Raw genomic sequence first — 21,927 nt, 5'->3', positions numbered from 1 at the left:
AGGGGTCCGTGATATTAGCGACGAATGCCGTATGATGGTAGGTGGCATTCCCAAACACTATTTCCAAGTCCACTTTACCGTCAATCTCAATTTTGTCACCTGTCACAGTCTGGAGACTTACGCGTGGCGATGTCCACAGCAGTTTCAATCCAAATTCTCGAGCCACATCTGTCCTAATGATTGTCACATTGGCTCCAGTGTCAACAATCAGTCTGCAGGGGTTCCCATTTACATGTGCGTAAATGAAAAGTCCATCACTGCCACTACTAGAAGAGGAAATCTGCAGAGCTTTAGTGGTGGTGATTTCCTTCCCTCGCGTAGCTTGGCGAGCCGGACAACTCCTTCGCAGGTGTCCTTCACTACCGCATTTCCAGCACTTCTGCTCTTGTTTCTTTTGGGCTGTTATGCTGCTCAAATGTCTTGTCAAGTCACCGAGTTGTCTCTCAAGTTCAGCGAGGTGGGACGACCTGGAATCAGACTCATCAGCTTCCTGAGTCCGGATTAGATGGCGATCCACACGGGTTGCTTCTTGGGCGGCCTCGTATCTCATCGCATACACAACAGCAGAATTCAGGTCTTTGACCTCAGTCATCCGTAGAGCTTTCTGGATTTCCGGATCTCGAACCCCGTCGATGTAGTAGTTGAGTGCCAGGTTGTCTCGAACATCCGCAGGACAGTCGCAAAAAGCAAGATGAGACAGTCTTTCGATGTCCGCCGCGAGCTCTTGCAGGGTTTCTCCGGTTCTCTGGAAACGGGACTTCAACTGCAGTCGGCTGAAATCTTTCTGGCACTTCTCACCGAAGCGAAGCTCCAACGCAGATGTGAGGGCGGCGAAATCCAGGCGCTGGCCGTCCGGAAGGTTCTGAAGAATGTCCGCTGCGTCACCTCTCAGGGATGCTGCAAGATGGCAGGCCTTGGTAGCAGAGTCCCATCCGTTCGCTTCCGCCACTATCATGAACTGAGTTTTGTAAACCTGCCACGAAGTTTTCCCATCAAATGTGGCAAGTTTAATGGACGGTCGAGCAACCGATGTGGGAGCGCCAAACTGTACAGAGCTGCTTTCCGCGATCGCCAATCTCCTTTCCATGTTTTTAATTTTCTCATCCACATGATTTTCAACTGTTGCGATACGGTTTTCTACTGTTTCAAACTTTTCATCAAAAGCATCAACTCGATGCTCTATCTCATTAAATTTGTTTTCCATCACAGTCTTTACCGAAGTAAGGTCGTTTTTAATTTCCTCTTGGTTAGAAGCTAAATCATTTTTCAGTACCATTAAATCACTTTTCAATTGTTCTTGATTAGCCGCAATGTCATTTTTTAATTGTTCTTGATTTGTAGTAAAACTTGCAGTCAAATCACTTTTTAATTGTTCTTGATTAGCCGCCATATCATTTTTTAATTGTTCTTGATTAGCCGCCAAACTTTCAGCCAAGTCACTTTTCGCAGCATGAATTGCTTCCAGAAGTTGTTTTAATTGGTCATCCATTGCGCGAGTAATCACCATAAAAACAAAGTCTATAAATTCAAACAGTCTTTATGAAAAAATGTCCAAAGTCACACTTACTCCAAGAAAGTCCAGAAGAAGCCCCACGTTGGGCGCCAATTGTAACGGATTCGGTGCGACTTCCACTTTCTTGAAATGAAGCACAGCCTTCTATATATCAGGCCTACGCGCTGTATTGCGCAATCGATGTCACGTGACCTCAAGGAGGCTTTGAGCGGGAAAACCCATTTAGTTCAAACAGTGTTGTGGACTTCAAGTAGCTGCTCGTTGCGGATGCAATATTGTATTTCATCTTACAACTTTAGTATCAAATAGCAAAGTAATATTTATTCCAAATGTGTGAATACGTTATCAACTGTCTTTATGGAGACTTGAAATGATGTTTTCTTTTTTGCTCTCTGTGCTAAATCGTTATACGTTTCGTCAAGTTTACATTTTAAGCCGTTGGGATACTTTGGTGGTGAAAATTTAACGTATCAAATGTTTAACATCTCCAAATATGTTTGAAGCTACTATTGTTGGATTAAAAAATGTTAAGAAGGTAAGTGTGGTTACCAATGGTTATTTTTAAGCAGAATTGATAATAAAAATAAATACAGTAAAATCCCTCCTAACGGATACCCCTCCTATGTGGACAGTATTTAATTCCTCGATTCTAAGGTAAAATTAAAAGGTATTAAACCTTTGTCATGCGGACACCCCTCTATTGCGAACAAAAAATTTTGTCTTGTTAGTGTCCATATTAGAGGAGTTTTACTGTACTTGTTAAATAATATTTTAAGGATTTTTTACTTGTAGGGGACGAATTTTTATGTATGCTACATATTTTTATCACTTTCGATTTTAATGACGAAGCTTTTTTGCCTTCAATTTGTGTAATGATTATTTTTTGCAACTATTGTTTCAAGGAGCTTTTTAACATGAATTGGCTGAAGAGTGCTGTTTAATATATACATTAGATCGCGGTTCATTAAAAAGAGCAACTGTTTTAACTTTTAAAGCAGTTTCTATTTCTGTAAGGTACTGTACTCTATCATTGAAAGGTACACATTTTTATTTATGTTTTTTTCATGTAATACACATTTATTACTTTCGATTTTAATGACGAAGCTTTTTGCCCTCACTTTGGTAAATGATTATTTTTTGTAACTTAAATTTCAAGGAGCTTTTTATTATGAATTCTCTGAAGAGTGCAGTTTAATAGATACATGAAATCGTGACTTTTGAAAAACACCAACTTTTTCTTTTAAACCCAGCTTCTATTTGTATAAATGTATTTTAAAATGTTGTGGATTTTTTTTTTTTTTTTTTGGAGGAATTCATAGCAAATGAAAATGAATTAAAGCTTTTAACAACTATTAGCGAGCCATGCATTAGAAATTTGGTCATGACCATTACAAGCTTAGCTCTCACACCATTTTCTTGATTTTGAGAAATATTATGCAAACGATTTATAACATGCTGTTAAATAACTTCTCCAAAAAAAATCTCACAGATAACTCATGATAAATCTAATTATATTTTTTACTCTGAAATATATGCATCAGTATTGTCCTTTATACCAATTGTTTAGTTTGTTTCAATTGTTCAGATGTTTTGTAATTATTATTGGGTATTGGAGTGATTTTTCTCTCAAAAATGTATACTGTTTCTTTTGTTTGTAACAGTTAGAAATATGGCTAAATATTGGTTTATTTTATTCCAGCTTATTTTTTTTTTCATTTGTCTGTATTTTTATCAAAGGAAATCAATACTACTGTAAATCATTCGTGTGAAAAATTCAAAATATTTATTAGTTTATGAATAAGAAATATGCACTTCCCGTTTATCTTCCCCGTCTGTCTTAATCATTTTACAATTTACATTAAGCAAAATTTATTTCGTACTTTCTTTAGCATAATGATTTGAAGTTGAAGTGTATTTTCTTTTTACCCATTAAAATTTTCATTTTTATTCATTATCTATATATTGATTACGAATATAATATGTAATGTGTCATGCATGAATTTTAATTTAATTTACTATTTAAGAACTATTTGTGTCGATATTAAAACTCGAACGATATAAATTTTTTATTTAGAGATGTATCGGAGTATTTCATGTAAAAATTAACTGTTTTTTTTAATGGATTATAAAAAATCTAAATTTTTATTCACGGTAGAGCTATTATGAGATGTAAACAAACCGCCTTCACGGGCGGCCATGTTGAATGAGCGCGCAGGCCTTGTGTTAAGATGGCTGTGAATGAAGACACAGTTCTTGATAAAAACACAGGAAATTTATTTACACTATGTACAGGAAAGATCTTCAACAACTGCTAAATTATTCATCAGCAATTAAGCAATTATCACACAACACCGTAAACTCAACGTTTACACACGTATTTACTTCCAAATACGAAAACAACACAGCGAAATGCCTCGCTATAAACAGAGCAAAAATGCACTCAGTTCGAAAATCTCAATCGAAACTAACTGTTTATCCATCGCTAACGGCTTAAATACACCGACAAGAATTTTCTCAAATATTCCACACGCTTCTCGAAATGCGTTGACCGTTATCAAATTTTATCAATAAACAGAAAGGGAATAGGGGTCGTATATTTTAGCCATATGAAAAAGGGGTTGTATATTCATTACGGGAAACTATTTACAGGTTACGTTACTACAATAATTACTATTTACAGGATTTGTAACAATACTTTTAAAATTTTGGAAACGACCCCATTGTTAAAAATTAAACTATGCATAACATATATTTTTTCCCAAAGTCGAAAATTTTGAAGGCTAAAGGTCCTTAGTTAGATCAAGCTTGAAGTGAGATTTGTATCGAAGAACGCATGGACAATAAAATCATATTTTTAAATTTCTTTTAAGAATACGTATCAGGTCAATGTTTATTTGTTTGGGTACATCATTCGATTCGCAACTCCAGCGCTCGAATACGCTACTTTGCGGCGATTTACAAAATTGAAGGAAAAGGTAAAACATTGCGTTCCACATGTGTCTGTTGGTAAATATAGTCAGTTTGTTACGAGTGTTAATTAACGCATTCGATGTGTCTTAGATTGCTTTCAGCAACAGAAATTGTTTCGTCCCTTAATGGTGTTCTCGAGCTTCTCAAAATAATGTTAGTTTTCATTATTTCCCTCTAAAAAGTGAGTTGATTGTCGTAAATGGCGAAAGCGTAAACAAAATAAAACTTTAAATTAACAAACTTCGCATTTGCATGAAATTATCAACAAATATGCTCGTCTGTTCGATGCTCTTTTTTTTTTTTTGAAATTAGTTATACCAGGTAATTTTTTTTTTATTGTTTTGTGTGAATTTGTAAGAATATGAGTTTTTTTTTTTTTTTTTAAATCTTAATCTTGAAAAAAGGATTTGATAACATTAGCAGAAGAATTAGGGCTTTCATTTCCACCTAGTTTAAAAATAATTATTTTAACTAACTTTATTTTATTGCAGCATTTAGTTGGAATGGACAGTATGCAAAATATTTTCTTGAATATGTTATCGTAGAACGAAATGAAAAATGTTTAACGCTGAGAATTTTCATCGCCAAAATAGGGCAATTATAGTTTAGGGTTATAGTTTTAGTATTGTGCGAGTGTTTTAGTATTTTGCATGTCAGTTGTAAACCATTTTTACTTTTTATCATGTGTGGATTAAAATGCTAGAAAGATTACAGAACTCGATAAGTTTTAAGAAATAATGGAAGATCAATTAAAAAGAAAACTACCGCCATGTATTCGTAAGAATTTTATTGATGCTGCATGACAGAATTAAATCATAAATTAGAAACATACGAAATAGAAAAAATTAAAATTAACCGATTCGGCAATTTGAGAAATAACTCAGCTACAAATGTAAAACAATTAGCGCTAGCCAAACAAAACTAAGAAATATCATCTTCCTCTTTTGATAACACTGGTAAACAAAGGTTTTGTTATATGAAAGATTTTTAGTGTTCTTATGGCCACAATGGAAATGTAGTTCCATCAAGAATTGAAAAATATCGAATTCGACATCGGGGAAATGGCTGCTTACAACTACGAGCTACGAAATTTGCATTAATTTCTAACGTTTAGTAATGTTTCTTGAATTCTCATTTCTTTCTACGTGGGCCAGAATATCCACAAAACTTTAAAAACTAATTTAAAAATAATAAAACAAAAAAAGTCATGCATACAAACAAAAACTACTAGGCTTATTAGCATTTTCTACACTACGACGTGCATTTGTTTTACCTTTTTCATCCGCCATTAGACGGTGGCTGCAATACCCCCTATAGTATTTTGTAGTTGCGAATTACAGGAAACAGAATTTAACATTCATCGTTTTATGAAAAGGTTTATCCTAAGCACATGTGATTTTTTTTTTTTTTTTAAATGCATTTTTAGTATACTTATTTTAAAAACCAGTGATTTTCGGCTGAGACACATTTGAAATGTGTGTTCGGATTTTTGACATTTGAATTTTTGACCTTCTAATGCACCTGAATTTTATTTCGTTCCTTGTGCTTGAAATTCTAGAATTTTCGATTTCTTTCAGAATCGTTTTCTCATTTTGACGGAGGAAGCAGAGAGATCCCGCCTCATGCTTCAGCCACAGCCCAGATATTTGCTACATTCGTACCAGATCATGTGGGCGTCATCTCTGCACTAGGAGATCAGGCAAGTGCCATTTATTTCTTTCAAAGACGAAACAACCGTCAGGAGATAGGAATTTCTGAGCAGCTGCAGAAAATCACACTGAATCACTATGAATGATATTGAATGTTCTCCTCCATAGGGTTGCCAACCTTGGAGGAACAGTTTGAGGAGCATCTAGGGTGATTTTGAGGAGCGATTGGAAATTTTGCGGAGCTGTTCGGTATTTTGTATAAAAATCAATAAAAAGGACTAAAACCATTTATATAAAATTGTTTTAGAGCTTTAATAATCATTTTAAGCACTAGTATAAAAATAATTATTTTTAAATTAATAAAAAAGCTTTAAAAACTATTTCAATCTTTGAGTATAAGCATCTTTGATTTCCCATATTTATATGTTTGTCATGATAATAGCAAAATATAAGTTTGAAAACGATCGTCCGGGAAATGCGGAGCAAAACAACTGCTTTGCGGAGCCGCGGAGTTTCGCCATTTTTGCTGAACAACTCCGCAAAATGCGGAGCAGTTGGCAACCCTGTTCTTATCCATTAATCACTTCAAATTCTGACTTAACTTTAAGGGAGATTTATCATAATGATTTGAGTTTTCAAAGCTCACCACAAAATCATGGCGAGTTTTCAAAACTTTTCGCTATTCAAAAAAAAAAAAAAACACTTATCTACTCATCAAACGGTAACCAGAAGCAATTTGAAGTGAAGATTAGTTTTTAGATAAAACAAATCATTAAACAAGGTAGAAAGTAAAATTAATATGGAAGGAAAAAAATCTTCTTATAACTAAACAAAGCCATTAACCTTCCAGCAAAGACCTCCTAAAAAGACAAAAAAAAAAAAAAAAAAAGATTCCTTCTTTATCTTTACTAATAATAAATCTGAAAGTCTGTCTGGATATCTGGATCTCTGTGACGCGCATAGCGACTAGACTGTTCGGCCGATTATCATGAAATTTGGCACAAAATTTGTTTGTAGCATGGGGGTGTGCACCTCGAAGCGATTTTTCGAAAACTCGATTTTGTTCTTTTTCAATTCCAATTTTAAGAACATTTTACCGGGAAATTATCATAACGTGGACGAGTAAATTACCAAATTATCATAATGTGGAACCGTAACATAGGCGAGCAAATTGGCCAGAAATTCACCATCCATTGTAAGAATGAAGGCTTTCACGGCCGGTGTCAATAATGTTGTAAGATTCCTGGCTGTTGTGCCGCGGTCTGAGTGTTGTTACTCCAAACGTTTCGGCTGCATCTGCGGCGGCCATCTTCAGTGTTTACGTGGTCGCAGCTTCCAGGGAAGCGACTTCCTAGCAACTGATACACATATCAAAGTGTTGTCACTATTTATGTGGGAAGAACTAGCTCTTCCTTCGTTCTGGACCAGGATTGGCTGATGAACGTTCGTTCTTGTTTTTGGTTGGCTGAAACTTGAGGTCTCTTCATTCTGGTTGGGAATTGGCTGCTGGGCGTCCGTCGCTGTTTCTGGTTGACTAGAAGTATCTCTTGGGATAATCCGTCTAAGTGTAGCATGCCAGAGTTTGTTGATCTTAATTCCTTCTTCCATTTTGTTAAAATTGTTGGGTTGTTTGAAAATTTCGATCGTTTCTCTGTTTAATCTAGCGTAATAGTGGGAAGTCCTTGAAAGTATTTTGGTTTCTTTGAATTTAATGTCATGGGTAGTCATGGTCACTAAAATGGGGGACACCATGGGGGTGTCATGGATCACTAAAAGTATGTTCCGCGACTGCTGATTTCTCAGTGTGGCCCAGACGGCAATTTCTTTGTTATTCTTTTATTCTTGTATTCACGCTTCTTCTGTTCCAATATAGACCGATCCGCAGGAACATGGGATCTTGTAAACTCCTCCGGCGGGCAAAGGGTCTCTCGCATTTTTTTCTGATTGTAGTAGGTCGCTGATTCGATGGGTAGGCTTGAAAACAGTCTTGATGTTGTGTTTGCGCATCAGTCTTTCAATTCTGTCAGTGACGTCCTTAACGTAGGGGAGGTAGGCAGTAGATTTGACTGATTCTTCAGGTTGTTATTGTCTTTCCACTTTGGGGTTGAAAGCTCTTTTAATTTCTTGCTTCGAAAAGCCGTTGGCTTGGAAGACATTTGTGAGGTGGGAAAGTTCCTTCTCAATAGCAGTTGGTTCGCAAATTCTGTTAGCCCTGACGAATAATGTTTTCAGGACACCCCTCTTCTGTCGCGGATGGTGATTGGTGCCCTTGTGCAGATAGCGATCCGTATGTGTAGGCGTGCGATAAATACAATGGCCTAGAGTTCCGTCAGCTCTACGGTTGACCATGATGTCCAGGAAAGGCAAGTCCCCATCATTTTCAGTTTCCATCGTAAATTGAATATTATCATGTTGGCTGTTTATGTGAGCCAAAAATCGATGAAGTTCGTCTTTTCCATGGTTCCATATCACGAAGGTGTCGTCGACGTATCTGAACCAGCAAGTCGGTTGTTTTTCTGCGGTGCTGAGAGCCGCTTCTTCAAATTTCTCCGCATAAAAGTTGGTAATAACAGGACTCAATGGACTCCCCATGACCACACCTCCTTCTGCTCGTAAATGTTATTGTACTTGAAGTTGTTGTTAGAGTACTTGAAGTACGAAGACGTGATGAAACAAATCAGCAATATCTGGTGAAAATATTTCCCACACATACTCTATGGCTTCCTTGATTGGGACTCTCGTGAAAAGAGAGACGACGTCGAAGCTCACCAGAATATCTGTTGACTGGATGTTGGTAGTTTTGAGCTTCTCTATGAAGTGGGTAGAATCACGAACAAAAGAGCCTGTTTTGCCGACGTTAGGTTTTAGCAGGCTGGCAAGATGGTTGGAAAGGATGTAAGTTGGCGAATTTATGGCACTGACAATGTGTCTTAATGGTACCTCTTCCTTGTGAATTTTTGGTAAACCACATAAGCTGGGTATAAGTGCTTCAGAAGTTGAGATGATCTGCTTAGTTTTATCAGGTAGTGTTGACTTATTTATTAGTAAGTTGGTCTTCTTCAGGATTCTAAAGGTAGGGTCCCGCTGGAGTTTAACGTAGATGATAGGATCTAGAAGATCCATTATCTTTGTTGATGTCTTCAGTGTTGAGAATAGTTGTTGCATTACCTTTGTCCGCAGGGACGATGACGATTGATTTATCTTCATTGAGATTTTTTAAAGCATTTCTCTCCTCACTGCTGACATTACTTTTGGGTGGTTTGGTTTTTGCAAGATGCGGGACGCTTCTCGACGAATTTCCTCAGCCTCTGCTCGCGGTAGCTGTCTCAGACTGGATTCGATGTTGCCAATAATGTCCTCCGTCGGAGAGCATTATCACCATCCATTATTTGTAAATATATAGGCGAACCAAATGAACTTTTAATTTTCTACTACGGGCAAAGCCGTGCGGGTACCATTAGCATTTAATAAAAGCCGTCTGGCCTGGCTTTTATTATTATTGTTATTATTATTATTATTATTATTATTATTAAGAAAAGGCCGGCCTTTTTGCAGTCCTAGATAATATGCTCATTTTATTTTTTCTTTTCCCTCAACAGATCGTCGGTACAATGCTGCTCATGATTGCTATCGTCGCGGTGACCGATCCACACAATATGACCATCCCGAAAAATTTCTATCCCTTGTACATTGGACTCTCTCTGACGGCGATCATCTTCGGATTTGCCTTGAATTGTGGAGCCCCGCTCAACCCTGCCAGAGATCTGAGCCCTAGGATGTTCACTGCCCTTGCCGGATGGGGAAAGCACGTTTTCAGGTCAGGCTATTTTATCTTTCGGTGCATTCGAATGCTTTTCTAAACAATTTTGAAACTGATCAACACCATGGTTCAAAAATACATGTAAAAAAAGTTTCTCCTAGATAACAGGACACCCCTCAGTTTTTTTAGACTTGGAGATAGTAATATACTGAAAGAGTTTTAGCTTCCTATATATATATATATATATATATATATATATATATATATATATATATATATATATTTCAACTGAAAGAGGGTGCTCAACCCCTTCCCCCAAACTTCATTAGTATGGGGAAGGGGGTTAAAAAATACATTGAAATGAAAAAACAATGCTACACATTATCATACTAGTAATATGCATATACAGCATTGCAGTAAAATAATTATTTATAAAAAACAGCTGCGGAAAAATTTGTGTCATTTTCTATGCTACGGCTAATGTTAAATTAACGGGTCATTGAACACCGTCTTAAAATTTGAGTAAGAGGCTAAAACTTTTACGGAATATAAAACTATTAGTAAGTCTAAAAAAATGGGGGTGTCCTGGACTATAGCTGAAAAAAAAGTTTTTTTGAACCACCCTAAACATTAGGTGAAAGTCTGACCTCGAAAAATTATATCAGTTGGTGTCAAGTTAATTTAAGTGTCAGTGCCAGTTGGTGCCAAAAATGTTCCCGATCTGTCTACGCTTCCCTAGCCTTCGTTCCACGAGAAACAAATGACTAATTTCTGAACCGTGGGGTCCGTTTCAAGAGCATATCCACAGGGGGTCATGGCACTCTCTTCAAATGACCAAATACAGTCCAGTAGTGCATTTTGGAGACTTAAATTCCGAAAAAAACACCCCAGACCTGTATATGCCCGAATATTGCACTTTGACCCTCTTCCCCTTTTACAATAATGATCTTCTCCAAAACCAGAAGCTGGATTGCTCTTAGATCATCACTTTCTAATCCTGTTGACAAGCAGTTCCTGGATTCGTGGATAAAGGAACACGCACTTTAGTATATATAAACTCTATGGATTAACCTCTTTTGCACGATAAAACTACTACTATTACTAACTATTAACTAGTATAATAAACTAAAATTTATAAACGTCATGCTTTTGACATAACATGCTTTTGACAAAACACTAATCTCAAAACTGCAATAAAAAGACTACAGCAATGGATCATGGAAGATAGAAAGTAGCTCTGTAATTGGTTCCTTGATTTTTTTTTTTTTTTTTTTTTTAACTGAAATTGAAAAAAGTCTTTTTAAAACAAAACTGCTATTTTCTCTGCCTTATTTTCAGTAGTTTTTTTTTTCTTTTGTTTGTTCAAACTATTTTATACTTCGGATTTCCACTGGCTGAGGAATAATTCCCTTTTTGATTTTTTATGATTCCAATTACAATATATTTTAACGTCTAATTCCACAAATATTTCGTTGTTGCGTTTCAGCACGATTTTATTTCAAATTTTAAGTCCTAATGATTTGAAGTTGAGGCATCTTATATTCTCCTTTTCGTTCCAAAGCAAAATATTTTTCGCTCATTCATAAATTACTTATTTACAAAATATTGATACTTGATTATGCCCAAATAAAAAAAATGCGATGGTATGTAATTGTTAAAATTGATTTTAAAAAATTTAAAAGTGTCGGAAATTATACTATTTTTTATGAGAATGACATGTTTGTAAATTTAGGTTTATTGTTCCACTATAGTTCCGTTAAAAGTAGAATTTTCAGGTTGATTTTTAAGTTGAAAATGTACCTGAGCCCACCTCCTGACAATAGTTTACATTTACTTTCTGTAAAGTTCGCGTAAATACATCCTTCCCTGACACAATTATTTAACAGCCCATAATCTCAATTTTCAACATCATTGCAAATTTTATTATCAGTTTAGCGAAAGTTTTCAAAACAGTTTGAAATCGGTTTCTTATGTTTCCTATCGAATACTTGTATAAATTGCCTTTCAGAGAAGAAAAAAAAAAGCTCTGACCTCAATTGTTGAAGATCTTTTTGTTTAGCGCGAGAGGGAGAAATATTTATCTGAGACTCCTATCTGTTTGTTTTGGAAAGGATCTTAAGTGTTTGTATAGCCGTAAAACACTTTTGAAAACGACGCCAAGGGAGAGAAAGTTTTGCAAGAAAAAAAAATGATACGCTTACTCATTGAAATACTCAATAAGTTAAAAAAGCAACTTTGTTGAAATGTTATACACAGTAAGTGTGAATGATGATCCTTTGAATCATATCAAACTTAGGAATTTCTTGCACTTAATATATTTAAATGATTCCATTCAGAGTGCTTTCCATTTTCATCTTGTCTGCTTTAAAACAAATAGGTATTCTTTTCTACACTATAGCATTTTTAAAAGTATCTTTAGTATCTTACAGTTATGTACATTTGTTGCTGCATAGTTAATTTATTTATTGTTGATCCTTTCGCGTAGTATTTTTTTTAATTAAGATTAATGTTTTTTTTCGTATAATCTTTACTAATAATAAAGCTGAAAGTCTCTCTGTCTGGATCTCTCTCTGTCCGGATTTCTGTCTGTAAAGATCTCTGTGACGCTTATAGCGCCTATACCTTTCGGCTGATTTTCATGAAATTTGGCACAGAATTAGTTTGTAGCATGGGGGTGTGTACCTCGAAGCGATTTTTCGAAAATTCGATTTTGTTCTTTTTTTATTCCAATTATAAGAACATTTTCCGGAAAAAAATTGTTATAAAATGGACGAGTAAATTTACGAAATTATCATAACGTGGAACCGTAACATGGGTACAAGCCAATTGGCGAGAAAATTCACCATACATTATTTGTAAATATACAGGCGAACCAAAAGACCTTTTAATTTTCTATTACGGGCAAAGCCGTGAGGGTGCCACTAGTACTCTATATACGAATAAAAAATCTGAAAGATGAGATTGAAATTTAAGCAAAATTATGACTTTTAGAAACACGGAGTAATACAGCAAGGAAATTCGAAAAGAAGAACGCTTCAAAAACATTTAAAAAAAAATACTATTTGCTGCTGTTCTTGATTGCCAAAGCTTTAACTTTTGAGGGGTTTTTTTTTAATTTTATTAGTTTTTTACTAATTATGCATGCTTTGATGTTTAGGAAAACGCCTTTGAGAATGTTCAGGAAGAGCAATTACTTTCACTTTTCTTTGTATACGCCTACGTTCAATAATCTAAAAACTAAAATGTTGACATTATACAACATACATCATACAATCATTAATTTCTAAATGCGTAGCATAATAAAGCCTAGTTTCTCTAAAAATTACAGGACTTTGTTGGACATTTAATTAGTTTAAATAGTTTTTAAAAACTACTATAACAGCGTTGTTAAGGAACAGATTTTCAAAAGATTTGCGTACACGTGCTTTAATGTTACAATTGGACAGGGCTTATATGAGGGGAGGGTCATGGGGTCATGATCCTCTCCCCCCTAAACTGTCGACAATATCCATCCATCATTACGACATCCATCATTATTGTGTATGGTATATGGTCATAATTTAATAATTGAATATAAGCTGGATGGAAGTAGAATATATCATGTAAAGCTATTATCACACATTGTGTTAATATCTTTTATGAATTAAATGTTAGTGTTCGCCGAACTTCTAAATGCGTTATTTATTTTAGTAAATATTTAAAAAAGTTTTTCCTTTCATTCCTTCTAAAACTAATTAATAAATTTTATGCCGTTCTTGGCGCGTTATTACTCTAGATTTGGTGCTTTTGTTCCGCCTCCAAACAGTTCTAGTTCCCCCCCCCCTCTAAAATTCTAGTCTGTACCCGCTCCTGCAATTGGGCTCCCTCTTTTATCGATGCGCAAAGAGGACATACTCCTGATGCCCCGGGATGAAAGTCATCTCAGTGAGCTTCACTCGAATAACAATTTAGATTCTAAAGCAATTTGATAAAATGTTTTACTCTTGAAGTTTTGAAATATATAAGTTGAAAAAAAATCAATTACATCACATTAAAATTAAAAGTAAAATTAACAACGTTTTATTACACAAAGCTTGTAGATTACTGTAGTAATCAGCAGGTTTTGTGCAATAAAACATTGTTATTTTTAATTTTATTTTTCTGAACGAAGGAATTCATTTAGTTATTACATCACATTATTTTATTGTTATTCATATTATTTATGTCTTTTTTTATTTCATTACTATTTTATTTTATTTATTTATTTATTTTTATTTTTTATTTTATAACTTTTTTATTTTTATTTATTTATTTATTTGTGGAATAATTGTTTGTAATTGATGGCTGATGCTTAATGTAGCTCTCATAGCCTGTTTTGAAAATAAAAGTTATGGAATAGCAACCATACAGCGCTCTGAATATACGTAGTTAAGGGGGGAAAAGAATAGTTTATGGAATATCGTAAATATTAATAATTGTCTCAAAACTTATTACATATAAAAAAAAATACTGCAACAGTGAGTAAAAAAAGAAAATTGATATAAAATCTGGTTTGGTCTTGATGTAGCTCAAATCATCATGAAAGTACATTTGATTATTTTTTTAATATGTTATTGTTCCAAAAATTACGCTAAATCTGAATTTTCTAATAGTATATCGATTTTTTTTTTTTTTTTTTTTTTTGTAAACGACTGTAAAACGACATAACCGTAAGAGAAATGAAATGCGAAAATTAACTTGCATCCTTCTTCAAGGGAGGTTCTAGATTGGGGGTCATGACCTCTCCATTAAGCAACCAAATGCAGTCTAAGACTGCATTTTGAGGGCTTATATTTCAAAAAAATTGCACCAGATCTCCTTTTTGTGCCTGAAAATTGCACTTTGACCCTCCCCTTTTCGGATAGTAACCCCCCATAGCCAGTAGCTGGATCCGCCCTTGTACTTTCTTGCGTATGTCTGCTTCTCTATTATTAACATCAACATCAATATTAATTCTCAAAAGGCTTAACGATCTTTCCTTTGATGTCCATCTTTTTTTCTCTCTCCCTATAGTTTCCGGGACTACAATTACTTCTGGGTGCCAGTTGTAGGACCTCACATTGGTGCCGTCATTGGAGCTTGGGCCTATAGGCTACTCATCGAACAACACTGGCCAGTTGACAGTTACGACTTCGGGGGACCCGTAGAAATCAAGACGAACGGAGAATTTAAGAAGAAAGAAGATCTTCCTTTTATTGACAAGAAGAGTAAGTGTTTTAGGTTGCAAATATTTGAAAAGATTTCTTATTTAACCTCCCTAGACTCGAAAGTGAAAAAATATTTCACAATCTAGCACACAATAAAAGTTGTACACCCGTCCGAAAGCAAACAAAATCGTTGCTTACTTAGAAACATGGAAAAACTTTCGTTTCTTCAAGAGGAATTAAATGTTTCTTTTACCTTCACTGCAGTATCTTATATAATTAAAAACTGAGCGTATGTATCTAAGTATGTACCTATGTATCTATGTCCAAGTTTCTTCTCCCGAACGACAATGAACTGACCATCGAACCAAGTATCGATGGATTCGTAATCTTCCCGTCTTTATGTTTGGCTATTTAACACAATCCTCCGATAATAATTAGCGGATATATCAATTGAAAACTATTAACTGTGACAGCTAGATTTCGGCACAAAATCCCTATTTTTCGAAGACTTTCCTTTATTCAAATTATTGTTCAGTGCTTCATCTCAACTTTCCACAACAGTGCTTTTGTTGAAATTTATAGCGTGAAAAAGTCATTGAGACGAAAGATCTGTCGGCATTTTTTGTCTTGAATATGAGCAAATAAAGTTCTAGATTTTGTTTAAAGGTTTCTCCTGTAATCGGGGGATTTCAAATGTTTACTTTTTGGTTATTTTTCCGAAATCTGCCGCAAAATTTTACTGATACTTTTTTTTTCTTTTGTTCAAGCCTGATTGTTGAACACGCTTCACTTGACATAACTTTTATTTTCGAGGTGGACCGTGCAAAGCCGGGCGACGTAGCTAGTTGTTTATTAACAACTTAACTTTTCTTTTTTGGTCCCATTGTGTCCGAAAATAAGCAAATTTTTGACAAGTAATTTTGTGTCCAAACAATTATATAAACTCAAATCTGTTGTGTTAATTTAAAGACAGATAAGCACAAGCAGTAGCGCACACAGGAATTTTTCAAAGGGGGGGGGGGATCAGGAACGAAGGTCCACCATTCTTATATCATACTCTTACACGCATCCAAACCTTTTTTTTTTAATTTTATCAATTGGCAGAAACAAAACCGATTAAAAAAATATTGAAAAATAACCCTGCATCAGTTAATAAAATTAATTTATTAACAACAAATACAAAATTAAAATACCATAAAGCATAAGAATGGGTGTATTTTCTTTTCTCATAGTTAAAAATAAAAACAGCGAAGCAAAATTATCATTATAGAACAATTTATGTTCTCTACAGTTCAATTTTGCAGGGAAAGAAAAAGAGAAAACAAATTTTATTTTTTCATTTATTAAATCTTAAATTATTGATACATATGGGATTATAGTCAATCAAGAAAAAAAAAAACTCAAGGACGATGAGAGGGGTCCCTCTGTGTGCGCAACTGAGCAGAGGTAAATTAGCGGAATGACGGAGGAAAACATGTTGCCCGAACGGCATTTGTATAAATCAGAAAAAGACACCTTTACGACATCCAAACGGTGTTAGAACGAAACAGTTAAGTGGTTAGTTAGAAATATACCTACATCTCAGAATAGTTTATATATTTTTTAGAGTGAAAAATATAATTTTTTTTTCTGCCGTATTTCTAAAAGCATTTCTTTTTCCTCATATAAATGGCTTAGAATTTCGTTATTTCAAACAAAGTTTTATTAACAAAAGTAATTTTCCTGTGGAATGATCAATTGTTTTTACTTCCTTTTACAAAAAAGGAAGTATTGTATTCGCGAAAAAATTTCACTCACAAATCGACCTCAATTTCCATTTTACTCACCCCGAATGAATGTTGAGTTTTTTTTTTTTTTTTTTTTTTTTTTTTGACTCGACCACCGGTGGATAAGTACTTAAGAACTTATAGACACGCGAAATATCCATTTTGACGATTCCCGAGTTCAACTCGAGTTGACGATTCCCCGTCATCAATTCGATATAACTTGCTGTCCCAAGTAGGACTCTTAGGAGTCATTCTTCTTTTTAAAAAAATTTTACCAGACGGAACTATGTTGATAATTTTTGTCTTTTTAAATTTTATAAACTTTTTTTAACTCATTGTCCTGATTTAGATATTTTTAAGTTGTCATTTTACAATTTTAAGTCTTTATGTTTTAATATTTTAAATGTATAGTTTGTTTTAACTGCTTTTTTTATATTATTGTTGCCACTGTACCTGGGTTCGTTCTGTAGTGTGCAATACTTTAATAAATAAATAAATTACAACAAGTTTTCTCGTGACGTCTGTATGTAAGTATGTATGTATGTGTGTTTGTATGTCGCATAACTCAAGAACGGTATGTCCTAGAAAGTTGAAACTTGGCGCGTAGACACCGAGTGGGGTCTAGTTGTACACCTCCCCTTTTGGTTGCATTCGGGTGCTTCTAAAGGGGTCTCCCCCCCCCTTTTTGGGGGGGGTATCATTGTTAATTTCGATGTAAACTCAAGTGCTGTTATAATTTGATGGACACTTGGCGATATATCGCCAGTCTTTTGGTCGCCAAGGTTTTTTTTTTCTTTCTTTTTAATCTGATTTCAATTTGATCACTGTTGGTGATATTTGGAAAGTAAATTATTGAATCACATTAAAATTGCTAATAATGGTGAAATGACATTAACTTGGAGTAAAAGGAAATCATGTGATGCACACATCAGCTCGTTTATTGAATTTTTTTTTTCAATTTATAAATGCCCATAGTATTGCTTATCGCCTTCTAAAAAATTAAGTACACTTCTTCTTTAGTTGAATAACTGCGAAATTCATAAACATGAGCTACTTCAGAAAATATAAATACGTAATTAATAATTAATGTGAGTTTGAAAAGATTCTGTTCAGAAAAAAAAAGAGCACTTTATAAATGATTTTATTTAAATGGATATTATATTTTACAGCACTTTGTCCGTTTACACTTTGTTCTCGAAGTAATTTTTTTACCAGCTAAGTTTTGAAATTCAAAAAATCAAAATTTTTGACTCTCAAATTCTTTAATATGCATCCCTCTTCGTTTAAAAAAGATTCATTTTACATAGTTAATAATAATCTGAAACGGTATGGGAAGGGGGGGGGGCATGGGCAACAAAAACCTAGAGCCGTCTCACATTTGAAAATTCTTTTCACCGCACTTTTCCGATAAAATTTGCAATTGTTATCTTGAAAATAACGGAGAATTTTCTGTTTAATCATCTGTCTTTAATCATCTGTTTGTGTGAACGTGTAAAACTCGAGAACTACCCAGCCGATTTCTCTGAAATTTTTATGGTATCTTTTTTCTAGCTCCGGAAAGGTTTGCAGACCAATTCGAAAAAAAAAAATCGACGAGTAGTTCTTTTTACTTCCTTTTACAAAAAAGGAAGTATTGAATTCGCGAAAAAAATTTCCCTCAAAAATCGGCCTTAATTTCTATTTTGCTCACCCCCGAATGAATGTTGGGGGTTTTTTTCAACTCGACCACACGTGGATATATGCCTAGGATTGTACAGACACCCGAAATATCCATTTTGATGATCCCCGAGTTAATTACAACGAGTTTTCTCGTGACGTCTGTATGTACTTCTTATGTATGTGTGTATGGATCTCGTATAACTCAAAAACGGTACGTCCTAGAAAGTTTAAATTTGGTACGTGGACACCTGGTGGGTTCTAGTTGTGCACCTTCTCTTTTGATTGCATTCGGATGTTCCTAAGGGGGTCTTTTGCCCCTTTTTGGAGGGACATTGTTAATTTCGATGTAAACTGAAGTGGTTATGATTTCGCGGACACTTGGCGATATATCGCCAGTCTTTTGATCGCCACGTTTTGTCGCCAACTTGGCGAAAAATTTGGCGATTTTTTTTTTAAACACTGAATGGCATTTCATCATTTGTGATGTCATCGGGCTGAAACATAAATAATGAAAGCGCACCGATTTAAGTAATTTTTTAAAAATATTAAACTTAAACAAATTATTTAAAAAATGGTTATATCCTATGTTTTTAAACATGCTCTTTCAGAAAAAAATACTTTTAAAATTTCGGAAACGACCCCATTGTTTGTAACGCTACGATTATGCGAAGTGCAAGAAACACAAATTGTAGATCGTAATAATCTAGAGTTGACTTTGAAGTGCAAACCCGTAAAACTATATTTTTACATTTCGCAGAGGACTTCAAAGAGAATTCTCTGCATACAGGAAAATGCAACAAGCACGAAACGCGGACTAAACAGGAAAAGGATTTTACGATGCACCGTAAGTTGTGTGTCATTTATTCCTATCGATGTAAATTTCTAGTTTCACTTAGAAAGTTATCTTGTGAATTTTATGTAGCTTTATTGACTGCACATTATTATAATTATTATTTTGAGAAATCAAAGATTGCTTATCCTTTTCTTTGCATTTTGCACCGCATCATCACTCGCTTTTTTTTTTTTTTTTTTTTCTTTTTTTTTTAACTAGACGATTTTTATCACTTACGACGAATTAAATTCATGAAAATGAAATTATTGAGAAAAATGTTTTCCTTTTTCTAGTAATTAACACGCTTTTTCCGCAGTTTTTTTTTTTTTTCTTTTGTCGATTCTTTTTGGACAGGATGTTAGTGCTTGTTATTGTTTCAGTATATTTTAGGAGCATAATTAAATTTAAATGCTTAAAAACGCTAATTAGGAATTATTCTTAAATTAAGAGTTTATTTATATCAAATATCGTCGCATCAGAGCAACGGTAGGATATCTTAGTGTTATTCCTGGGATTAGTAACTTAGAGTTGCTCTGAAGCTATCATATATTTTTTTGAGTTCGTTTAGAATATGTTTTTCATTTTTGTTTTGTCTACTTAAAAACTGAGGGGGTTTTTTTCCCCCTTCTTTCTTCTTAAATAAAACAATATTTTTGTTAGCATGATGAATTTAGTGTTACAATTTTTTACATTTCTTTCGGCACAGATAAATTATTTTAGATGATTGCTTTTTCTGATTAATGTTGCAACTTTAAAATTGTTCTGATTTATCTTTTTTTTTTCTTTTTTTGTTTTGTTATATACGTACTAACATACTGTGAATAAAACAGCTCAAAAAATATACTACAACATTTTGAAAAATTTGGTAATCAACTACAAAGTATAGAAATTAGAAAAAACAAAGAACGTTTAAAACAATAATAATAAAAATAAAAACGTTGTAAAAGCTTCAACATATCGTTAAAAAAATATCCTTTCGTTCTTTTGTAAACGTGTAGTTAACTCTGTAAAGCAGGGATGCTTATCCCCCCACCCAAGTTCAATGGCACTAATCCCCCCCCCCCCCAATTTTTCTCAAACCTCTTTCCTTTTTTTATTTTTAGCTTTCTTTTATATTATATTTATTTTTCGAAAAGATTATTTATCTATTTATTTATTTTTAAATATTTTTTATTCATTTATTTTCCGAAATATTTTTTTATTTATTTATTTTTCAAAATATTTATTTATTTATTTATTTATTTATATTTTATTATTATTATTACTTTATTAGAAAAGTTTTGTGCTGCGCCAATGACACACCACACAAAACTAAATAAATTAATTAAAATAAAATAAAATAAATAATTTAAATAAATTAAAAATAAATCAATAAAAAAATTTAAATAAGTAAAATTTAAAACATTTAAAAATCTCCCCTCCAAAAAAAATTTGATGGCCCAACTTGGGCCATAATTTACCCCCCCCCCCCCCCCGGGTGTAAATTTAAATGATTTTCACTAGTAGTATGCGTTGGTTAAATCACTGCACAGTGAAGAAATTTGTTACTCAAGTTTTTAGATTCAGTTAGCGAGAGAAAAAAAGTCTTTAAGTTTGTTAAATTATTTAATTATAGGATCTAACTTACAAATAACCTGAAACGCACCTGATTTAACAGATTCGAGAGAATGTTCTATGCAGAAAAATTGAAACTGATATCAGCATTCTTGTCAGTTTTCAACAAGTTTGATCGTTAATTTTAAGTCACACACATCGTTCTGAACTTCTCGACTGCCATTTTATTACAAAACTTTTATTTTAAAATTTCATTTTGTATGATTAGTAAGAGAGGAATGACAAAACCATAGTAGGCTGCTGAAACATACTCATTGGTGGCCAGTATTTCCGCCTTTTTGAAAATGAATCAACTTTACTATTATGTTAGCAAAACTATTACCCTATATCACTGATTCTTATTAATATTTATAAAAAACATAATGAGGCTTTTTAAATCAGAAATATCCATAATGTACTATTTTAATTTAAAATGTACAATGTAAAATATTATGTGTGATCTTACTCCATAAAACCGGTAGCAGCTTAACTGCCTCCACTACTCTAGAGCAACTTAACTAATATTACTGGTGTAAAGTTACACATCGTTTGTGGAAGGTTACACCATGGTAATGTAACTATAGCGTAACGTCTCACACATTTCTGCGTAAGGGTTACTCCAGAATTTTCTGTATGCTTACATAGAAATTGCTTAAAAGGTTACACATTGCAAAGAAATTAAGCTTTCATCTGACTTTCTTGAACGATTTATCAAGTTCATGCTTTTTAACAACCAATATGAAACAATTATTTAAATATAGTATTTATTTATTTTCATAAACAAGACATTTTTATTGCACTAAGACAGGAAATGACCTGAGTCAGGTCCGAACAAAGAACGCGAATCTCACAGACTCGCAAAGCAAGAGCTTTTACTTCTCGGCTATCAAGGTCGGTTTACGTTTCGCTAAATAATACCTGCTCTGCGCCGATTCTGATCTTTACGCATGCGCTTTGAATTCTACTGAAACCATAGTGCTAGGTTCCTACAATAATTTGAGTTTTTAAAACAGTGATGCT

General features: G+C 34.0%; 1 protein-coding gene across 3 annotated transcripts in view; it reads left to right on the top strand.

Annotated features, from left to right (window-relative positions):
• The window catches only part of LOC129223874 (aquaporin-10-like), a 169,584-nt gene that overhangs the window by 124,180 nt on the left and 23,477 nt on the right, over nt 1-21,927 (top strand). For 2 of the 3 annotated variants that reach the window (XM_054858241.1, XM_054858243.1), the window contains exons 5-8: nt 6,061-6,182; nt 9,732-9,949; nt 14,924-15,117; nt 19,240-19,326. In XM_054858241.1, coding sequence (XP_054714216.1) covers nt 6,061-6,182; nt 9,732-9,949; nt 14,924-15,117; nt 19,240-19,326 — 621 coding nt within the window. The remainder of the gene's footprint in view (nt 1-6,060; nt 6,183-9,731; nt 9,950-14,923; nt 15,118-19,239; nt 19,327-21,927) is intronic. The other variant, XM_054858242.1, reaches the window with a different exon arrangement.

Source organism: Uloborus diversus, chromosome 6, assembly GCF_026930045.1.
Source record: "Uloborus diversus isolate 005 chromosome 6, Udiv.v.3.1, whole genome shotgun sequence".
Lineage (NCBI taxonomy): Eukaryota > Metazoa > Arthropoda > Arachnida > Araneae > Uloboridae > Uloborus > Uloborus diversus.
This window is presented reverse-complemented; position numbering and strand designations above follow the sequence as displayed.